At 40.4% G+C, this 22,809-nt stretch overlaps 1 protein-coding gene across 3 annotated transcripts in view; it reads left to right on the top strand.

Annotated features, from left to right (window-relative positions):
• Positions 1-21,934, top strand: part of mboat1 (membrane bound O-acyltransferase domain containing 1) — a 123,159-nt gene extending 101,225 nt beyond the window's left edge. For 2 of the 3 annotated variants that reach the window (XM_072560910.1, XM_072560909.1), the window contains 3 exons: positions 4,290-4,422; positions 10,057-10,208; positions 20,652-21,934. In XM_072560910.1, the coding sequence (XP_072417011.1) occupies positions 4,290-4,422; positions 10,057-10,208; positions 20,652-20,802 (436 nt within the window). In that variant the 3' untranslated portion in view covers positions 20,803-21,934. The remainder of the gene's footprint in view (positions 1-4,289; positions 4,423-10,056; positions 10,209-20,651) is intronic. The other variant, XR_011955060.1, reaches the window with a different exon arrangement.
• The last annotated feature ends 875 nt before the right edge of the window (positions 21,935-22,809 follow it).

Below are 22,809 nucleotides of genomic sequence, written 5' to 3'. Positions count from 1 at the left end.
GGGGAGGTAAAAGAGGCGGGGGAGTGACATTGCTAATCAGGGATAGTATCACAGCTGCAGAAAGGGAGGTCATCAAAGGTTTGTCTGCAGAGTCAGTATTGGGTGGAAGTCAGAAACAGGAAAGGACCAGTCACTTTATTGGGAGTTTTCTACAGCTCCCCCCTCCCCCCGCCAGCATCAGAGACACGGAGGAGCAGATTGGCAGGCAGATTTTGCAGAGGTGCAGATAATAGGTTGATGTTATGGAAGATTTTAACTTCTCTAATCTTGATTAGAACCTCCTTAGTTCAAATAGTTTGGATGGAGCAGGGCTTATGCCCGAAACGTCGATTCTCCTGCTCCTTGAATGCTGCCTGACCTGCTGCGCTTTTCCAGCAACACATTTTCAGCTCTGATCTCCAGCATCTGCAGTCCTCACTTTCTCCTGGAGCAATTTTTGTCAGGTGTGTCCAGGAAGGATTTCTGACTCAATATATGAACAGGCTGACTAGAGGGGAGGCCATTTTGAATTTGATGCTTGGCAACAAACTATGCCAGGTGCCAGATCTCTGTGGGAGAGCATTTTGGTGATAGTGATCACAACTCCCTGACCTTTATTGCACTCATGGAGAGAGATAGTACCAGATGGTATGGGAAAGTATTTAATTGGAGGAGAGGGAATTACAATGCTATTAGGCAGAAACTGGGGCGCCTAAATTGGGAATAATTAGGGAAATGCATGACAGAAATGTGAAGGTTGTTTAGGAAGCACTTTGTCCCACTGAGGCAATGAAGGGATGGTAGATTTAAAGAACCTTGGGTGACAAGGGAAGTGGCACATCTAGTCATGAGGAAGAAGGAAGCTTACTTAAGGTTGAGGAGGCAGGATTCAGACAGGGCTTTAGAGGGTTCCAAGGTAACCAGGAAGGAATTGAAGACTTGGAGAGCTCGAAAGGGGCATGAAAAAGCTTTAGTGGGTAGGATTAAGGAAAACCCTCAGGCCTTCTACACTTATGTGAGGAATAAGTGGATGGCCAGATTGAGGACCAATCAGGAATAGTGAAGGGAATTGTGCCTGGAGTTGAAGGAGGTAGGGGAGGTCCTTAATGAATACTTTGCTTAAGTATTCACTGAGGGGGAACTTGATGTTTCTGAGGACAGCATGAAGCAGACTGATATGCTTGAACAGGTTGATTTTAAGAAGGATGATGTGCTGAAAATTTTGAATAACAATGATAGATAAATGTCATGGACTGGGATATACCCTGGGTTACTACAGGAAGCGAGGGAAGAGATTGCTGCACCTTTGGAGGTGATCTTTGCATCCTCACTGTTCACTGGAGCAGTGCCAGGTGATTGGAGGGTGGTAAATATTATTGCCTTGTTCAAGTAAGTGAGTAGGGACAATCTTGGAAATTACAGATCAGTCAGTCTTACGTCTGTGGTTGGCAAAGTATTGGAGGTGATTCTGACAGGATTTATGATTACTTTGAAAACCATAGTTTGATGAGAGATGGTCAGCATGGCGTTGTGAGGGTCATGCTTCACAAACCTTATTGAATTCTTTGAGGATGTGACAAAATACATTGATAAAGGTAGAGCAGTGGGTACGCTGTAAATGGATTTTAACAAGGTGTTTGATAAGGTTCCTTGTGGTTGGCTCATTCAGAAACTATGGAGGCATGGGATACAGGGAAACCTGGCTGTCTGGATACAAAATTGGCTGGCCCATGGTAGACAGAGGGTGGTAGTAGAGGAAATTATTCAGCCGAGAGCTCGATGACCAGGACTGTTCTGCGGGGATCAGTTCTGGGACCTCTGCTCTTTGTAATTTTTATAAATGACTTGATGAGGAAATGGAAGGGTAGGTTAGTACAATTCCCGATGACACAAAGGTTGGTGGAGTTGTGGATAGTGTGGACGGCTGTTGTAGGTTGCAACATGACATTGGAAGGATGCAGAACTGGGCTGATAAGTGGCAGATGGAGTTCAACCTGGAAAAGTGTGAAATGATTCACTTTGGAAGGTTGAATTTGAATGGAGAATATGGGGTTAAAGGCAGGGATTCTTGGCAGTGTGGAGGAACAGTGGGATCTTGGGGTCCATATCCATAGATCTCTCAAAGTTGCCACCCACGTTGATAGGGTTGTTAAGGTTTATGGTGTGTTGGTTTTCATTAGCAGGAAGATTGAGGTTAAGAGACACAAGGTTATGCTGCAGCTTTATTGACCCCTGGTTAGACCACACTTGGAATACTGTATATAGTTCTTGTCACCTCATTATAGGAAAGATGTGGAAGCTTTGGAGAGGGTGCAGAGGAGATTTACCAGGATACTGCCTGGACTGGAGGGCATGTGTTATGAAGAAAGATTTGAGGGAGCTCGGGATTTTTTCATTGGAATGAAGAAGGATGAGAGTTGACTTGTTAGAGATTTACAAGATGATGAGGGGCATAGATAGAGTGAATAGCCAGAGACTTTCCCCGGGTGGACATGGCGATCATGAGGGGGCATAATTTTAAGCATAATTTTGGAGGAAGGTTTAGGGGAGATTTCAATCGTAGGTTCTTTACACAGAGAGTGGTGAGTGCGTGGAATGCACTGTCAGCGGTGGTAGTAGAGTGAGATACATTAGAGACATTTAAGTGACTCTTGGATAGGCACATGGAAAATAGTACAATGAAGGGTATGTAGGTTAGTCTGATCTTAGAGTAGGGTAAAAGTTCCACACATCATTGAGGGCCATAGGGCCTGCACTGTGCTGTGCTGTTCTATGTTCTAATTAGAAAATGGAATATGATATAGTTATTTAGTGAGACAATATTCATAATGAGTACAAGCAAAACATGTTATCTGGTCATTAAGTTTCACTTGCGTTTGGTTGGGCTCAGCTGTATGAATTTGATTGCCATGATTTGTAGGACAGTGGTTGTCTCTCTCTACCTCTGAACTGGTGTTGCTGTCTGCTTTGTTCCACAAATCCGGACGACACAAGTTTTCTGTACAACAGCAGTTGCTTTATTATCGGACAGCCGGCAAGAGATTCAAAGTGTTTCTAAAGTAGCCAAGTGTCTACCTGTAGTGACTGTTCTTCGCAAATCTCTGCCTTACAACCAGAGACAGTATATTTTATAGGAATTAAACAAAGGTATATCAGTCACATGGGCGATTGTCATTGCATAGTTTAAAGTAGGTAATTATGAATTTACAAAGCTTGATGATTGTCGACGTTCTGTGATAACGTGTGACTGGATTACAGAAACTGATTATCGTATTGTTCATAATTATGTGTTGATGGGAAGAGTTTATGACAGAAGGGTTCTTCCTTCAGTAAATGGGGGATTCACAAACCTATGCTAATAGGAAGGGGACGTGAGACAATGGGAGCGGGAGGCATTTTAACAGGTTTGTGGCCAAGGGCTATCAGTCTTGTCTGGAAAGGGCAAATTCCTCTGTCTGGAGCTACGGGGGAATCCACATGTGGCTCTTCTAGGCTGTATTTCTAAGATAAAAACAATGACTGCAGATGCTAGAAACCAGATTCTGGATTAGTGGTGCTGGAAGAGCACAGCAGTTCAGGCAGCATCCAAGTAGCTTCGAAATCGACGTTTCGGGCAAAAGCCCTTCATCAGGAATAAAGGCAGTGAGCCTGAAGGGTGGAGAGATAAGCTAGAGGAGGGTGGGGGTGGGGAGAAAGTAGCATAGAGTGGGGGAGGGGATGAAGGTGATAGGTCAAGGAAGAGAGGGTGGAGTGGATAGGTGGAAAAGAAGATAGGCAGGTAGGACAAGTCCGGACAAGTCATGGGGACAGTTACTGAGCTGGAAGTTTAGAATTAGGGTGAGGTGGGGGAAGGGGAAATGAGGAAGCTGTTGAAATCCACATTGATGCCTTGGGGTTGAAGTGTTCCGAGGCGGAAGATGAGGCGTTCTTCCTCCAGGCGTCTGGTGGTGAGGGAGCGGCGGTGAATGTATTTCTAAGATACAGTCAGCCTCCGTACTACTGAGGTGTTCTGTCTGGATCGTAAGAGGACAGGCCTTCAGCTGATACTGCAGTAAGTCCTTTGGCAGGGGATGCTTAACCCTTGAGTCCCCATTGTGTCCTGAAAGAGAAACAAAGCATGGAACTGACCCCTCTGTGGCATTTTAACTTCCTCACTAAGAGGCCTAGGTTTGAGTCCCACCTGCTTCAGAGGTGTGGATCAAATTAAGCATATCTGTTCCTTTAAGGGATGCTGAAGTATGATTGGATATACTGAAATATAAAAGTCTAATTTTTTTACCCTTCACTTTGTCTCTTTCTGATTTTCTCAGTGTCTGCTATGACCGGGCCCCTTACTTCCCCACAGCTCTAACATTTATCCTTTCAGCTTTGTGGCATGGAGTGTACCCTGGCTATTACTTCACCTTCACAACTGCAATCCTTATCACGCTGGCAGCAAGGACAGTAAGTACCCCTTATCCATCTGCATGGATATTGTGAACTACCGGGAAGCTTAGGACTACTTCTGAAGGACAGTCATTCCTCTTCAACATTATTATTTTATTTATCGGATAAATCTATTTTAAGAAGCAAGGAATTTTATTTATACATTGGTACCGTTGTTAAATTGATGTTTATCCAGTATTGACTTCCCTCGACAACAGTGTCCTATTCCAGAAGTATAGTCCTGGAACTAAACTTTGCTTGCTTTATGAACGCTTACTTAAGCATTAGAAGCATACACCTCCTGATCCAACAGCCACATTTCCAGTTTGTTTCTAAGTGCATGTGTGAGTTATGCCCATCACATGCAAAATTGAAAGCAATTAAATTCCAGTAACAGATGGTAACAATAATTTTTGTATTCATCTTGATTTATGGCATCCCTTGTTGTCTCTGTAAAAAGATTTTGATAAAGAATTTCAGATAGACTAAATGGAATAGATGTATTGAAATTATGTTGTGAGTAGGTTTCATTTCAACAATTCCATTCCTTTTATCAAACATGATTTAGAGGTGCCAGTGTTGGACTGGGGTGGACAAAGTTAATAATCACAACACCAGGTTGTAGTCCAACAGGATTATTTGGAAGCACTAGCTTTTGGAGCGCTGCTTCTTCATCAGGTGGTTGAGGAGCAGAATCATAAGACGCAGACTTTATAGCAACAGGATTGCAATGTCGTAGAATATAAGGTTGAACAAATTTAGCTTAAGTCTTTTGTCTTTTACAATGATCTTGTTAGTTTTGGTTTCTCATATGTAAATCCCAGAATTTTTTTAAAGTTACATTCTCAAGATAGCTTTTAACAATAGGTGTCATCTCAACTCAGATAATGCATTGAAGGTGTGAAGTTAAAGCCTGTGTCCCAATGTTAGGTCAGACTGATTTTATTTCTAAAGTGGGATTAACAGAATCTTACATAGATTTATGCAGTTTTTGAGCAAAATAAAATGTAACTCTGCAAGTACAAATTCACCCCACAAACTTGTGTGTGTGTAAGTGTAAAGAGGTCTAAGTCTATGAGAGGGTGCGTGTGTGAGTGTGGAGGGTGTATATTTGAGCGTATGAGAGAGGGTCTGCGTGGGTGTGTGGGTCTGGAGGAGGTGTGTGTATGCGCTTGTGTGCACGTATGTGAGTAAGTACATAGTGCGGAGGGGTCATCTGTAGTGTGATATGAACCCAAGGCCCCGGTTGAGGCTATCCCCATGGCTACCGAACTTTGTTATCAACCTCTGCTCAGCCACTTTGTGTTTTTGCCTGTCCCGAAGTCCACCTTGGATGGTCACCCGAGGGTCTGAGGCCGTATGTCCCATACCCAAGAAATCTCTCTTGTTCTCAGTCCTAACTGGTTTACGCTGTATCTTGTTTTGGAGATGCCTGTGTTGGACTAGGTTAAAAATCAGGTTATAGTCCAACAGGTAGCACTAGCTTTCGGAGCGCCGCTCCTTCAGGTAGTTGCGAAGTACACAATTGTAAGACACAGAATTTATAGCAAAAGTTTACAGTGTGATGTAACTGAAATTATACATTGAAAAAGAGCTGGATTGTTTGTTAAGTCTCTCGTCTGTTAGAATGACCATGTTAGTTTCACTTCGTTCATACGTAAATCACAAAACTTTCTTTAAAAATTACATTCTCAGGTTAACTTTTAACAATTGATGTCAGCCCAGGTAATATGTTGAAGGTGTTCGCCCCCTGTGTGCTGTTGTCTGTGCCATAATGTTTAGACTGATTCTAATCTAAAAAATGAGTTAACAGAGTCTTAAATGGATTTATGCAGTTTTTTGAGCAAAGTTCAATGTAACTCTGCAAGTACAGATTCATGTGTCTGTGTGTGTGTGTGTCTGTGTGTGTGTGTGTGTGTCTGTGTACGTTTCTGGGGTTGGGGGTTGTAAGTGTCTGTGAGAGAGTGTATATGTGTGAGTGTACAAGGGTCTAAGTCTGTGAGAAGGTGCATGTGTGAGTGTGGGAATGTGTGTGTCTGTAGGAGTGTGTGTGAGTGTCTGTGCGTGTGTATGTGTATATAGTGCAGTGGTGGTCACCTGTAGTGTGACATGAACCAACGTCCCGGCTGAGGCCCTTCCTATGGACACCGAACTTAGCTATCAGCCATGACTACCCTGTATCTTGACTGTGACCATTGGCTCTGGATTCCACCACCATCAGGAACATTTTTCTTGCATCAACGCTTTCTAATATTAGAATTTTCTAGGTTTCTATAAGATCCTTCCTCATTTTTCTGAACTCTAGCAAATATAATTCCCACCAATTCAATCTCTCATCATACGTCAGTCCCACCATCCCAGGAATCAATCTGGTAAACTTTTGCTGCTCTCCCTCGATAGCAAAAACATCCTTCCTCAGGTAAGGAGATCAAAACTGCACAAACATTCCAGGTATGGTCTCACCAAGGCCCTGTATAATTGCAGCAAGACATCCCTGCTCTCTCAACAAAGATCTTCTTTACTACCTGCTGCACCTGCATGTTTATCTCCAGCGACCGGTGTACAAAAACACCCAAACCTTGTTGTACATTCATCTCTCTCAATTTATAGTAATTCAGATAATAATCCATCTTCCTGTTTTTGCTGCTGAAATGGATAGCCTCACATTTATTCACATTATCCTGCAACAACCATGCATTTGCCCACTCTCTCAGCTTGTCCAAATCACACTGAAAGATATCTGTATCCTCCTCACAGCTCATCTTCCCACCCAGTTTTTTTACCTTCTGTAACTTTGTAGATATTAAATTTCATTCCTTTATCTAAATCATTAATGCATATTGTGAATAGTTGGGTCCTACCAATGATCTGAAAATGTGTTGCTGGAAAAGCGCAGCAGGTCCTTCCTGAAGAAGGGCTGATGCCCGAAACGTCGATTCTCTTGCTCCTTGGATGCTGCCTGACTTGCTGCGCTTTTCCAGCAACACATTTTCAGCTCTGATCTCCAGCATCTGCAGTCCTCACTTTCTCCCCCTACCAATGATCTCTATGGTACTCACAAGTCATTGCCTACCATTTGAAAAAAGGCCCACTTGGTTCCTGTTTGCCAACCAGTTTACTGTCCATCTCAACACACTTCCCCCAGTCCCATGATCTGTAATTTTATATGCTAATTTCCTATGTGGGACTTTGTCAAAAGCCTTCTAGAGTCCAAATAAACCACACCCCCTGACACCAGCTCATCAACTCTACGAGTTAAATCCCTCAAAGAACTCCAGTAGATCTGTCAAGCATCATTTCCCTTTAATAAATCCAGGCCAACTGTGTTCAATTCTGCCACTGTTTTCTCAAAGCTTATCTATGACATCATTGTACTAGGCTCTAACATTTTTTCCATGACCGTCGTCAGCCTGACCGGTCTATATTTCAGTTTTTTTCTCTGTATCTCACATTTTAAGTAGAGGGATTACATTAGTTGCCCTCAAATGTACAGGAACTGTTCGAGTTGATAGAATCTTGAAAGGTGACCAGCAATGCATCCACGATATCTAGGGCCATTTCCTTATATACTCTGTGATATAGGTTATCAGGCCCTGGGAATGTATAGGCTTTCAAACCCATCAAAACATTTTTTTTCTACTCATACTAATTTGCTTCAGGTGCTCTTTGTCTCGAGAGGCCATGCTAAATTTCCCGTAGTGTTAGGTGAAGGGGTAAATGTAGGGGAAGTGGGTCTGGGTGCGTTGCTCTTCGGAAGGTCGGTGTGGACTTGTTGGGCCGAAGGGCCTGTTTCCACACTGTAAGTAATCTAATCTAATCCATCTAATCTATCTCGTGTCCCCAGCATTTCTTGTTTGTTATTTGTATCTTCCTTTGTGATGACATAACTAAAGTATGTACACAGTTGATTTAAAAAAAAAAGAAAGAATTGCAGATACTGGAAATCTGAAACAGTAACAGAAAGTGGTGGAAAATCTCAGCATGTCTGTCAGCATCTGTGGAGAGAAATCAGAACTGAAGAAGGTTCCCTGGACATTAAATGATTTCTCGCCACAGAGCTGTCAGACCTGCTGAGATTTTCCACCAGTTTCTGTTTTTGATATGTATGCAGTTGGTCAGCCATTTCTTCGTTCCCCATTATCATATTTCCTGTCTCTGACTGTAAGGGGCGTACATTTGTGTTTATCAATCTTTTTTTCTTCACAAACCTATAGGAACATTTATAATCATTCGGCAGACTTGCTCTTGAGCCCTATTTTTCCTCCAAGGAGCTCCTTGAATATTGTGCATTTAAAAAAAACAAATACAAAACAGGCTTTCTTGTAAGTTTAAATCAAAAAAAAAGGATGTGATAGTTTTGCGCAACACCTAAAATGCAATCACAGTAAATGCTCACTCCTCATCGACAAAAGTTGATGATTTCTAAAATCTGTAAGAGGCACTTAAAATCTTAAAATCCCGAAAGTCAGTCTTCGACCAATTTCTCTAAGATGATAGTTGGAACCCTTGTAAGCCTGAAAGTTCTCTGTCAGTTCACTGAAATAGAAGTTGAAAATGTCAGGTAATGAATCCGTAATAGTTCGATCAAAGTAACAGCAGGAATCTGGCTTTTCCAGCTGAAGATGTGGTTCAGCTCCTTTCCTAAAAATTATAACTTGTAGCTACAAGAAAAAGGCTCCACTTCTGTGCTGGAGTTGATTTTGTTTTGAGACAAAATCTCGGTGTATGTCACTCTTGCTCGCACTCTTGTGCTCTCTTTCTCTCTTTCTGTCTCTCTGGTATTGGTCCCAGATTGATATGGCCCTAGCCTGTCCTTGTGAATTAGTAAGGTACTTCCAAGTGTTTCCTCTCATAAGCAAGTTTCTATCACCTGACAACAGTCTTGAGATTTTCCATTAACCAAGCAATGAATTGATTTACTACAAATTGGAGGATGTTTAAAGCAAATTATACCTGCTTGTAATTGTAATTGTTTTGTACAAGTTGTCATTAGATGCAAGTGTGCAGACATCAGTTTTTAGATTAGATTAGATTCCCTACAGTATGGAAACAGGCCCTTCAGTTCAACAAGTCCACACTGACCCTCCAAAGAGCACCCCGTCCAGACCCATTTTCCTACATTTACACCTGACTAACGCACCTTGGCAATTTAGCATGGCCAATTCACCTGACCTGCACATTTTTGGATTGTGGAAGGAAACTGGAGTACCCGGAGGAAACCCATGCAGACACGGGGAGAATGTGCAAACTCCATGCGGAGAGTCGCCATAGGTGGGAATTGAACCCGGGTCCCTGGTGCTATGAGGCAGCAGTGCTGCCCAATTCTGAAATGACAATTGTATTTAAGATTTGGCAATATGAGGCAACAGTAACTGTCTAACATATTTTAATTTGGGTGTTTATTTTATTTTGAACATTTCTGTTTGTCATGAATACATTGAAGGTAGAGAATAAAGGCATTTTAATTGGCAGTTATAACCTTCAGTATTTTTTAACCATATTCGTGTCATTTAAATTGTTTGGAATAAGAAGTACTAATTTAGGTGGCCACTTTGATGCTATGTATTCCTAACAATTAAACTTTGAAGTGCATTTAATTTTGTTGAATCTTGTGTTCAGTCCATTCTCATTTGCATTTCTCCTGCCCTTTAGATGAGAAGCAACTTCAGACATTACTTCCTTTCTTCCAGGAAGATGAAAATTGGCTATGATGTTATGACTTGGGTTTTTACTCAACTGGCCCTCTGCTACATAGTAACGCCTTTCCTCCTCTTGGGTGCAGAACCCACAATCAAATTCTACAAGTAAGTAGACATTTTGTCTGATTTTGTTTGTCCTCAAGTAACAAAAATAAAGCACTGAAATTAATCAGACATTGTACCTGCAAGAGTTTTCGTTTTGTGAAAATGTTTCCATCTACAGCATTCTCCAGAAGAAATGTACGCAATTGTAAATTCAGTTGTGAAAATAGACAGCCTATGTTCATTGTGTCTTGAGTAGTATGATGGTTCAGTTTTGTGCACAATAGAAATGAAACCTAAATAGTTAAATGATCAACAGTTTGTCTTAGTCTTATTAAATTTTTTTGGGGTGCAGGTGACCAGTTGCCCTCAATAGGTGGAGGCGAGTTGTTCCAGTATTGGGGCTAAGTGCTTTAGGAGTTTCACTACCACCGAGCCTTCTTGCTGGACTTTGTCTCAACAACTGTTATCATATGACGAAGTATACCCACATGAAATCTTTGGCAGGAGATGTGCTTAATCCTGATGAAGAGTAAACACATTCATTGTGTGCATGTTAATAACTGGTTACATTACATCTGAGATGCATGATGGCCTCTTGTGAGATACTAGGCTAAATTTAAGAATGAATTCACATTACTCCTACTACTACTGACATTAATGTAGAGCATTGATAACAAATGTAGAATTGGTTAGCTCCTCCCAGGACTTTTATATCCTAATTAAAGCAAAATATTGTGGATGCTAAAAATCTTGCATAGATGCAGAAAATACTGGAGAAACTCAACGCGTCTGGCAGCATTTGTGAAAAAAAGTGAAATTCAGCAGGGATTCAAAGTGATAATGCTGTTTCCCTCTTCACATATACTGCCAGACCTGCTGAGTTTCCCTGCATTTTGTTTACACTTCTTAAAATCCTGATGGGTGACATCACAATAGAACATAGAACAGTATAGCACAGTACAGGCCCTTTGGCCCTCGATGTTGTACCGACCTTCTATCCTACTGTAAAATCAGATTGATCTACATACCCTTCATTGTACTATCTTCCATGTGCCTATCCAAGAGTTGTTTAAATGTCCCTAATATATCTGACTGTACTACCATGGCTGGCAGTGCATTCCACACCCCATCCACTTTGAGTAAATAGCCTACCTCTGACATCTCCCCAAAACCTTCGTCCAATCATCTTAAAATTATGCCCCCTCATGATAGCCATTTCCGCCATGGGAAAAATGTCTCTGGCTATCCACTCAACCTATGCCTCTCAACATCTTGCACACCTCTATCAAGTCACCTCTCATTCTTTTTTACTCCAATGAGAAAAGCCCTGGCTCACTCAACCTTTCTTAATACAACATGCTCTCCAGGCCAGGCAGCATCCTGGTAAATCTCCTCTGCACCCTCTCCAAAACTTCTACATCTTTCTTATAATGAGGCAACCAGAAATGAACGCCATAGAATTGACTCGAATCCCGACAGTGTGGAAGCAGGCCCTTCAGCCCTACAAGTCCACATTGGCCCTCCAAAGATTAACCCACCCAGACCCATTATTCTATATTTACCCTGACTAATGCACATAATCTATACATCCCTGAACACTATGGCCAATTCAACTAACTAGTACATGTTTGGATTGTGAGAGGAAACTGGAGCACCCGGAGGAAACCCACGCAGACACGTGGGGAAAATGTGCAAACTCCACACATACAGTCACCCGAGGTTGGAATTGAACCCAGGTCCCTGGCGCTGTGAGGCAGCAGAGCTAACTGCTGAGCCACCGTGCTGCCCAATATTCCAAGTGCTGTCTAACCAGGACACTCTAGAGCTGCACTATAACCTCATGGCTCTTAAACTCAAACTCCCTATGAATGAAAGCTAACGTATCATACACCTTTTTAACAGCCCTATCGAGCCAGGTGGCAAGTTTGAGGGATCTATGGACGTGGATCCCAAGATCCTTCTATTTCTCCACACTACCAAGAATCCTACCTCTAATTCTGTATTCTGCATTCAAATTTGACTTTCCAAATTGAATCACTTCACACTTTTCCAGGTTGACTTCCATCTGCCACTTATCAGCCCAGTTCTGCATCCTGTCTTGCTGCAACCTACAACAGCCCTCCACACTATCCACAACACCACCAACCTTTGTGACATCGACAAACTTACTAACCCACCCTTCCACTTCCTCATCCAAGTTATTTATAAAAATCACAAAGAGACGAGGTCCCAGAACCTGATCCCTGTGGAACACCATTGGTCACCGAGCTCCAGGCTGAATACGTTCCATCCACCACCACCCTCTGCCTTCTATGGGCCAGCCAATGTTGTATCCAGATGGCCAAATATCTCTGTATCCCATGATTCTTTACTTTCTGAATGAGCCTACCAATGGGGAACCTTATCAATATATCAGGTCTCTTCAACTGGCCTCTTCAACATCCTGACGCAAACATTTTTCTAGTCGTTTTGTTCATACAATTGTTTCAAATAAGTAACATAGGTTTACCAAAACCCTGTGTGTGTCATTGTAAATGACTGATTATTTGGGTTTAAAGTCTACTGCTTGAGGACAAAATATCCATTACAGCTCATTGCCACAATGGAATTTTGGTGGATCTTTAATCCTGGATGCATTTTGCTGATCATGTCCTCTGGTATCAGTGTTGCTGTGGAGGTTTGTTTCCCATGGAGGATCTTTAGGTCCCCAAACTTGTGTCAGAGAAGGTAGTGTGTTTCTAATCCTGTCCTCCTTTTTTGAATTCTTTTGGTTAACATTGTAATTTTGTCAGGTTCAATCAGAGACGTAAACCTGACCTTGAAGTATTGGTACAGATTTCCATGAAAAAATGCCTTGTACTCTGAATTTTCTCCCAAACGTGCCTGCTGAATGGTGTTACCTTTCTCGTGCACATAAGCATGATTAATTGGTTCAACTTCTGCCTTTGACGCTTGTACATATCCTGCAAATGTTCCACTTCCTTCGAAATGTTGCATAGGGTAATGAAACTGAACATTTTTTCCTATTTGCTTTTTTTAAAAAATTCCTTATCTGGAACAGTAGTCTCGAGCATCAAATAATTTATAGCCATTTTATGTCTGTTTAACATGATTTGTTTTGGGTGTTCTTAGAAAATTACAAAGTATAATGAGTTTCTTGAAGACAGATTGGCTTTCTTTTCTTGTCAATATCTCGAGCTGTATTCTCACCTCAGCTTCCACCATTATCTGGATAGCACTTTCTAATGTGAGATCTTCTACCATCATCTGTATGCTATGTCAAGCAACATACTTGCAACTTTTTAATTCTTTAACTCTAGTCAAGTAGATTCTTTTCCTTGATCACTGAAACATCCTCCTGCATTGGCACTTCAATGTACTTAATCAATTCTGCCACCCTGCTCCTTTTCTGCCTTTACCTATCTTTTCTGAACACCTTGTACATAGAAATATTTAATATCCAGTCCTGCCCTTCTTTGAGTAATTCTCCTTTATAAGCATATCATATTTTAACATAGCTATCCACACCTGCACTCACCAATCATACTTTATTTACCACATTCTGCTTATTTACATATTGTTGAAAGCTTTCTGTCATGGTCAACTTTGTTGTAGCTCAAGAGTTCCAATCTTGTGTAACAGTTTTGCAGCTAAGGTGCATAATTCGCTGGGCTCTGTTCTCTCTGGGCTCTCTTTTCAGCCAGCTGACCTTTTTGCTTTTGTTCAAGTTTTCCAATGCTCTTCCATACAAACAATCCCAAGAGATCACTGCCTTTAGTGACTGTGTCTCCCAGTTGTAAGTGTTTATAACTACCATCTTCATCACTTGCTTGCAGGTGTTCTTATGGAGGAGGCATAGACACCCAGGAAGTTGTGATCTCATGGCTTATTTACAGTTATGAAGGTCTTTAGTAGGGTGTCATCCATCATCAACATGGCCCAGCCAATGCAGATAATATTGGCTTAGCTAAGTAATGAATGTGTGGAACCTGAGAGTTGGTGACTTTGTCTTTAACAAGAGATACTGAGAATATGTCTGAGGGAGTGAAAGTGGAAACTGTCACCCTTTTCTCCTGACTGGTACATGATGTCCACATCTCGCAACTGTGGAGGAGTGTACCAAGGAGGGAGGATTGGGAACTCAAGTTTTCAATTTTTGTGTTTCCATTGCCTTGCAGAGCAAAGTGTTATCCATCACGTTGCTGTCATTCCACAATCTCTCACTCAACCTGGAACCAGGTTGAAGCGCTGATGAAGAGCATGTGCTCGAAACATTGACTCTGCTGCTTCTCAATGCTGCCTGATTGGCTCTGCTTTTCCACACTCTTCGACTCTGGAACAAGTAGAGGCAGCTTTTGTGATATTTGTATTGATTTCAAGTTCAAGTGACATTTTGCTGATATTTGTGGAGCCTGGAAATTGGAAGCTATCAACAATTTCCACCACATCCACACAAATGGACAGTAATCCTAATTTTGACTTTTCCCCCTAACCCTGAAATTATCTGATAATTTAGCATTCCTTGCTATAGTACAATTTGTCTCTCCTGGTATTCTGTACAACTTGGTACTTCTCTCTAGTTTGCCTCCTGGTGCCAACACCATGTCATGGAAGTTTAAACTGTCCCAAATAGTGTTAGCATATTGCCTCACAAGGAATTTGTTCCTGGGTCTGTTTAAAATTCTATATTCCCAGAGCTGCTTCCATTTTTAAAAAAATCATGGCATGGACATCTAGGCTTCATTTAGTACCTATCCTTAATTGCCTTTGAGACTGAAGCAGTCCATCTGTTGCTGGTACATCCACTAAACTATTAGGAAAGGAATTCAAGGTTTTCGACCGAGTGATACGCCATTTCATCGTGGCTTGAACGTGGACTAACTGGTGTATGGTGGTGATCCCATGCATCTGCTCTTGTCCTTCTAGGTAGAAATGCTTGGTTTGGAAGATGCTGTCGAAGGAGGTTGCTGAATTGTTACAGTGCATTTTGCAAATGGTACACGCTCGTGCCATTGTGGTGGACAGGGTAAGATAGTGGGTGGAGTGCTAATCAAGTAGGTTACTTTGTCCTGGATGATGCTGGGGTTCATGAGTCTTGTTAGAGTTGCATTAATCAGGGTAAGTGGAGAGTATTCCATCACACCCTTGACTTGTGCCTTGCAGATGGCTGACCAGTCTTGGGAAGTCAGGAGATGAATTACTTGGTAAAGAATTCTCAGATTCTGATGCTGTTGTGCCACTGTATTGATATGGCTGTTGCATTTTGGTTTGTTATCAATAGTAAAGGCCAGAATGTTGAATGTGGAAGACTCAGTGATATGAATGCCAAAAGGAAATGGGCTGGATTATCTCTTATTGGCGGAGCTACTACAACCTGATCTCTAGAGTGAAATGCTGGGTCTCTAACAATCACAACTGTCTCCCTTCATGCTATGTGTAACTCCAATCAGTGGAGCATTTTTTTTCCAGATTGTAAGTCAGTTTAATTTCACTTAGCTTCTTTGTTGTGGCACTCTCTTAAAGGTTGAGCTGATGTCAAGAGCAAGTATTCTTATCTCATCTTTAGATTCAGACCCTTTACCCTATTTACATCACGGCTATAATGAGTCATTGGGACAACAGGATATGAAATCCACAACTCAAGCATTGGTAATTTATTGTTGACTAATAACTGCTTGATAACACTGATGTTTGCTGATTGAGGATGAACCAAGTTGGTCAGTAGCAGCAAAAATTGGAATTGTCCTACCATTTGTGGACTGGCCATTCTTGAGTAATTATTCACTTTTTTAGTTAGATATCAGTGTTGTAGCTGTGTTGAAACAACTTCACTAGAACAGTAGCTAGCTCTGGAGCACTTATCTTCAACATTTCTGCTCGGGTGTTTTGACCTTAGGTACATCCAGTTTGTTCACTTGCTGCTTCAGATAATTGGTATGAGTCTAACTTCTGTGAAGATGGTGCCTCATGAGGAAGCTGAGGTCAGCATGGTAGCTCAGTGGTTAGCACTGCTGCCTCACAGCGCCAGGGACCCGGGTTCAATCAGCCTCCGTAAATGTCTATGTGGAGTTTGCACATTCTCCCTGTGTCTGCTCGGATTTCGTCCGGATTTTCCGGTTTCCTTCCACAATCTAAAAAGACGTGCAGGTTAGGTGAATTGGCCATGCTAAATTGTCAATTGTGTTTAGGGATGTGTAGGATAGGTGCATTAATCAGGGGTAAATATAGAGTAATAGGGTAGGAGAATGAGTTTGGAAGGGTCGGTGTGGACTTGTTGTTGGGCCAAATGGCCTATTTCTACAGTGTAGGGGATTCTATGAGGTAGGTTGCCCAGAAGATGTTTGCAGATAGTTCACCTACATTCTTTATGCTCATGTTCTGTTGTTTGCCAGATAAATGGAACCTCCTGCACCCTGTTAGTTGTCTAATGATCCACGCTAAATTATGTAAAAATGTAACAAGACCGCAGTTTTGATTTGATCTGTCGGTCATAATTATGTAGCTCTGTCTATAGCATTCTGCTCATGTTCTATAACACGTAGTCATGCGTTGAAGTACCAACAGTTTAGTACCATGTTTTCAGATAACTCTCATGCTATTCCTGGATTCTTCTCTTCTGCATTCCTGATTGAACCAGATTTGATTCCATGGCTTGAGGATCGTGGCAAAGTGAGGAATGTGCCAGGGCATGTGGTTACAAATTGTGGTGGAAAACAACTCTGATGTCAAACACTGGACCACAAAGCCCACCCTCCACATTTCTCATAGTTCTCAGTGGAAACCTTGCTCATCCCAAAGGCATTTTAGCTTGGATGCAGATCATTATTGCTGTAGAGTGAATTTATTATCTTGTATATGTGGCAAATCGGCCTGCATCGTATCTGTATTCAATGCTCTTTTGGAAGCTATTTACAGTTTGTACAAGAGAATGTAAAATGCAGAGCAGCTGTACGCAATTTAACTGCTTCATGAACAAGTAATAGAGCTGTGTTTTTGTCCCTTTTTCAACTATAAACTGTGATTTGATGGCAGCTGCGTGACCTTTTCAATTTGCATATCCTGTCCTGGATAAATAACTGCTAGATGTGAGTGAGAAACTCAGTTGTACCTTGGTATACCAGGTAGTTCTTCTGTCGTGTCAAACTTCTTATGAGAAGACTTTACTGGAGACCATACAAATATTTAATTTTGACGTTGCTTGAGATAATTGTGAGGCAGTGTTCCAAGTTGATTCCTAACTTAATTTAGAATGCAACAGACCAAAATAAAAACCACTGTCTACACATAACTTGCTTGTAAATACAAAGATCTGGCAGCTCTTCAGGTTTTCTGGCCAAAAGATTTAGCATTTGTAAACAAAAGCTAAACCCAAGGTAATATAGCTCAGTTTTAATTGAACTGGATGTGATCAGTTCCAGTTTAGATATATGTTATCTAAGGTCCTCATAGTTGCCAATTTAACCCTCTGAAAATTGGACTGCTATTTAGGATCAAACCCCAAACAGACTTGTATTATTTTTAAAAATTTCTGAATTTGTGCTCTGCTTCAATTTTTCTGTATAGTTTTCATTTGGAGGCTATAGAAAAATGTTTTTGCTTCTGGATACTAATATTAGTATTCTCCAAACCCAAGTGGCAAAGCGCAATTGCATTTTGGACTCGCATCGGAGCCACAGGCTTTTTTAATGGTTCTTTAACTAACTGTATAGTATTCAGAACAAACCAAATGTATTGAAAAGTAGAAGTTAATCAGTATGATCTTATCATCATTGAGATGTAGTTATCAGGGGAACAAAGTTAGAAACTAACTATTCAGGGATATACAACTTTACAAAAGGATGGTAAGAAAGCGAAGAATAGTAGACTATATATGTTCAATTGAGATGGAATAAGTACAATAGAAAGAAATAATCTTGGGCTGAATGATGCAGAATACATATGGTTGGTATTAAGAAATAACAGGAGGGAAAAGACACTGATGATAATCTATAGGCTGCCTACAAGTAGCTGTTCTATAGTATTTTTAAAATGGTAGAATTTGGCATTCGGTTAGGGTCAGAAGCAACAGTGCTAAACTTAAATAAAAGTAATTACATAGGAATAAGGGCAGCATTGGTTGGAGTGGACTGTGAAAGCAGTTTAGCAAAAGTTGTACATGATTGAGGAACAGTGGCAGGTGCTTAAGAATTCATAACTCAGCAAAATATATTCCTGTGAAGAAGAGGGAGTTAGGAAGGGGATAAACCGGCCATGGTTAACTATGGAAGTTAAGCAACAATTTGAAAGAAATAAAAAATACTATAAGGCAAAGATTAGTGGAAAGTCAGGATTGGAAAGTTTTAAAAGTGAAGGCAAAAGTTATCAAAAAAAGAAAATAAACTATGAGGGCAAACAAGGCCTTCTTTCAATATGCAAGAAGGAAGAGAGACACCACAGAGAACGTAGGCTTCTTAGACAATGAGGTTGTGGAAATAATAATGGGAAACTAGAAAATGGCAGAGGAGGTGAATTGCATCAGTTTTCATGGTAAAGTGCATTAATAGCATTCCAAAAACAGTATATAATCAAGGACTAGGGGGAATAATCACAACAAAATGTCACCAAAGACAAAGTACTTGGAAAATTAGTGCTAAATGTTGAAAAGTCCCCTGGACCTGATGGGATGTATCTGAGGATTTTAACAGAAGTCGCTCCACAGATGGTGTGTACACTGATAGTAATCTCCCATGAATCCTTAGGTTCTTGAAAAATCCCAGAGGATTGGAAAACTGCCCATTTAACTCCTTTATTCAAAAAGGGAGACAGACAAAAATAGGTAACCAGAAATGTCTATTATCATCTGTCATAAAGGATCAATGGGCAAAGCATTTAGAAAGGATAACATAAGTATAGTCAGCATTGCTTCATAAAGGAGAAATCAAATTTATTAGAGTTCTTTTGAGGAGGTAACAAGTAGGGTAGATGAAGAGGAAGCAGTGAATGTAATATGTTTGGATTTCCAAAGGTACCGCACATAAGGATGCTTAATAAGATCAGAGATAATAGTGTTGGATGTACTATATTAGCATAGAAAAAGGATTACCTAACTAACAGAAAACAGATTGGGATACAGGGAGGCATTTTCAGGATGACAACCTCTCACTAAGAGTGCCACAGGAATCAGCACTAGGCCACAATTATTTACACTCTATATTGATAACTTGGATGAGGTAAGTGAATGTGCTATTGCCAGATTTGCAGATGACACAAAATTAGATGGGAAGACCAGCAGTGAGGAGAACACAAAAGTTTACAACAGGTTATAGATAGATATGTGAGTGGGCAAAACCTTGCCTGATGGAGTATATTGTGTGAAAATAAGGTTATACACTGGCAGGAAGAATAGGAGAGAAATATTATTTAAATGGAGAAAGATTACAGAAAGCTGCAGCACAAAGAACTTTGGAGGATCTCATGCATGAATCATAAGAAAGCTATCATCAAGTTCAGTGGGTAATTGAGAAGGCAGATTAAATGTTGGCCTTTATTTCAAGGAGAATGGAGGATAAAAGTGGGGAGGTTAAAATGAGGTTCAAGAAATAATAATGGGAAACCAGATTAGGTCCGAGGCAGACCACACATGGAAAATTGTGAACAGTTTTGATCCCCTTATTTAAGAAAAAAATAAATTGGCATTAGAGGCAGTCACTAGATCAATCCTGGATATGGAGAGGTTGTCTGAGGAGATTTTGAGTATGTTTGGCCTGTACTCATTGGAGTTTAGAAGAATGAAGGGAAGCATCCTTTGGGAGCTTGACAGGGTAGATTTGAAAAAGTTGTTTCCCCTTATGGGAAAATTTAGGACCAGAAGCCATAATCTCAAAGTAAGAGTTGCCCGTTTTAGACAGATGAGAATTATTTTTCTCTCCAAGGATAGTGAATCTGTAGAATTGTGCAGAGGGCTGTTGAGGCTGAGTCGTTAAGTATATTCAAGGCTGAGACAGATTTCTACTTGGGAATGAAGCAGGAAAGTAAAGTTATGGATTATCAGAAGTAATGTGAATGGCAGAGCAGACTCAGTGGGTCAAAAGACCTACTTCTGCTCCTAAATCCTAATGGTTTTTTGCTCTTTTTCGGTGAGGATGAAGAGAGGTCAATAACACATGATTACAGACAGAAATCCTGGTTGTCTTTTTCTCATTATTTCAAATCAATGTTAGTTGTAGCACCACTGTTGCATGTGGCTGAGGTGAATGTTATTTGATCCCAGGTACCTAACCACTTGGTACGTTTGCAACATCTTCGTCACAATGTGATATATTGCAGTGAAGTATTCCCTGGCTATTCTGAAAAATTCTATTATAGTGTTGACCTTGTATTTCTTCAAATAATTTACCTTAACTGGAAATCTGTAGTATATCAGTTAAATTTCAGGATCGTTGTCATGTGTGATGTTATTTTGCTGTGCCTTTTGACTTTGTGTTGCAGAAAATGTCTGAATAAATTCTCTTTTGATTTTATAAGGTCGATTTATTTTCATTTTCACATTCTGTGTGCCATCGTGTTGCCAATTCTGGCAGTCAAGAAGCGGAAGAGTATTATGCAGACAACCTCTTTGAAGGCCAACTCCTCTAACCCAGCACCCAGTCACCAGCAGCCCAAGAAAGAGCAGTAGTGACTCAGCATAAATGAAGTATTTTGGAAGTGAGAGATGCGGAAAAAAAAACTTGAAGTTGTACAGGGATGGAAAACAAAAGAACCAGTAGTTTGTATCTGAGTGGTCTCAATCTCATGACCATTCATCTGAAGATTTAATGAATGAAATGGTTTAATGAAGCATGATTGCTTACTATGCAGAGGTCCATGCACTGAACAACCACTGAACCTTCCCCAATTCTAGCTGCAATGCCTGGGTCACTTGGGTGCCTGTAGTATGCAGGCATTGCAGTCATTTGCCAACTTGAGTTTTTTTCCCTCAAAACAGTGTAATTGTCCCATGATCTTTGGACATTTTCACTGTGAATGGTATATGCATGTATAAATGATCTCTCATTTGCTACAAGTGAATTGTTGGTGAAATCTTGAAGCTGAGTAATAAAGATATTTTTGGTTAGATTGTTGAAATACTAACACTGTTGCTTTACAATCTATAGTTATCCATTGTTATTTAAAGCTGATCTACCATATTATTTTACATACTTGTCCCTGGCCAAGTGATATTTTTACCCCAGTCACCAAAGCAATTATTCTATTGGTTTTCTTTGCCTTAGCAAATAGCAAAATGTGTGACCCATGGTCACAAATTCCAATCTTTGGATTTGTAATCTAATAGATGTTGAAATTTACAGCTCTAAGTGGCTGGTTTGGACTGATGACAGATTGAGAATTAAAAGGCTGAATATTCTGACAAAGGCAGGCTTACCACATCCTGACTAGAGCCCCTTGAAGGAGTAGTGTTTCACTTATGCTTCACTTTAGTTAGATGAAGAATACACAGAAGGCTAAGGAGGGGAACTGCACTGGGAGAATGATCATCCAGTACAATTACAGTGGCAAATTATTTCATTGAAGAATAAAGCTAACCCTATAAGTGATTGAAATCACAGTGAATGGCTCGACTGCTTTTGCTAAATATGAAGTAACCAAACTTGCAATAGTTCATTGTTCTGTTCTGTTTGTAAAATGTTTGATAAAATCAAAACTGCTTGTAAGTAAGAGCATTCAGCTTGGTTATGCTAATAGATCTTATAATTATAAAAACTTTGTTGCCAATAATTTTTATATATTAAAATTATTTATTTCTTTTATTTAGTGCTTTATTTATTGTAGCCGACAATGTGTTTCTTTGTTTACTAGATCTTTTGCAGGGATGATGAGAGACTGTGTTTTTGAAAGATACAGAAGGTGTTTGCCAAAGACGTAAAGGTGCATTGAAGTAGTAACTGCAGCAATCTCATTTAGTTTATTACGATCAGGTTAAAATTTGATATACCTCAGAACTGCAGCCCATTGGATTATACAGTCAAACAGTCATACAGCATGGAAACAGACCTTTGGGTTCAACTAGTTTACACAGACCATGTTCCAAAACCAAACTAGTCCCACTTGCCAGCATTTGACCCATACCCTTCCAAATCTTTTGTATTTGTGTACTTATCCAACTGTCTTTTAAATGTTGTAACTGTATCTGCATCCACTACTTCCTCTGGCAGTTCATTCCATATACAAACTACTCTTTATGTTTAAAGAAAAGTTGCCCCTCATGTCCTTTTTTAATACTTTCTCCTCTCATCTTAAAAATATGCCCCCTAGTTTTGAACTCCACAGAATAAGGACAAGACCTTTGCTATTACCTTTTCTGTGTCTTGCATGATTTTATAAAGATCACCCCTCAACCTCCCACGCTCTAGTGAAAAAGTCCCAACCTATCCATTGCAATATATTCTAACTATAATACCTTATTCATACTGTTAAAGTTCCTGGAATCCTCAGAAAATGATGTCCTATCTTTTTTGCAGAAATGAAGCATTATTGAATTGTTATTGTTACATGCTTAGTGTCAGAAAGATAATCCTGTCTTTTGAGCATGCGACTATCCATTTATTGTTCATTGTGCAGATTGCACCCAAAGATGTTTAGCTGATTGCTTTTTGTAGTTGGATGTCATTGAGTAAGAAGGGGT

The sequence above is a fragment of the Chiloscyllium punctatum genome, chromosome 41 (genome assembly GCF_047496795.1).
Source record: "Chiloscyllium punctatum isolate Juve2018m chromosome 41, sChiPun1.3, whole genome shotgun sequence".
NCBI lineage: Eukaryota > Metazoa > Chordata > Chondrichthyes > Orectolobiformes > Hemiscylliidae > Chiloscyllium > Chiloscyllium punctatum.
The sequence above is the reverse complement of the archived record's forward strand: the minus strand, read 5'-3'. Positions and strand labels throughout refer to the sequence as shown.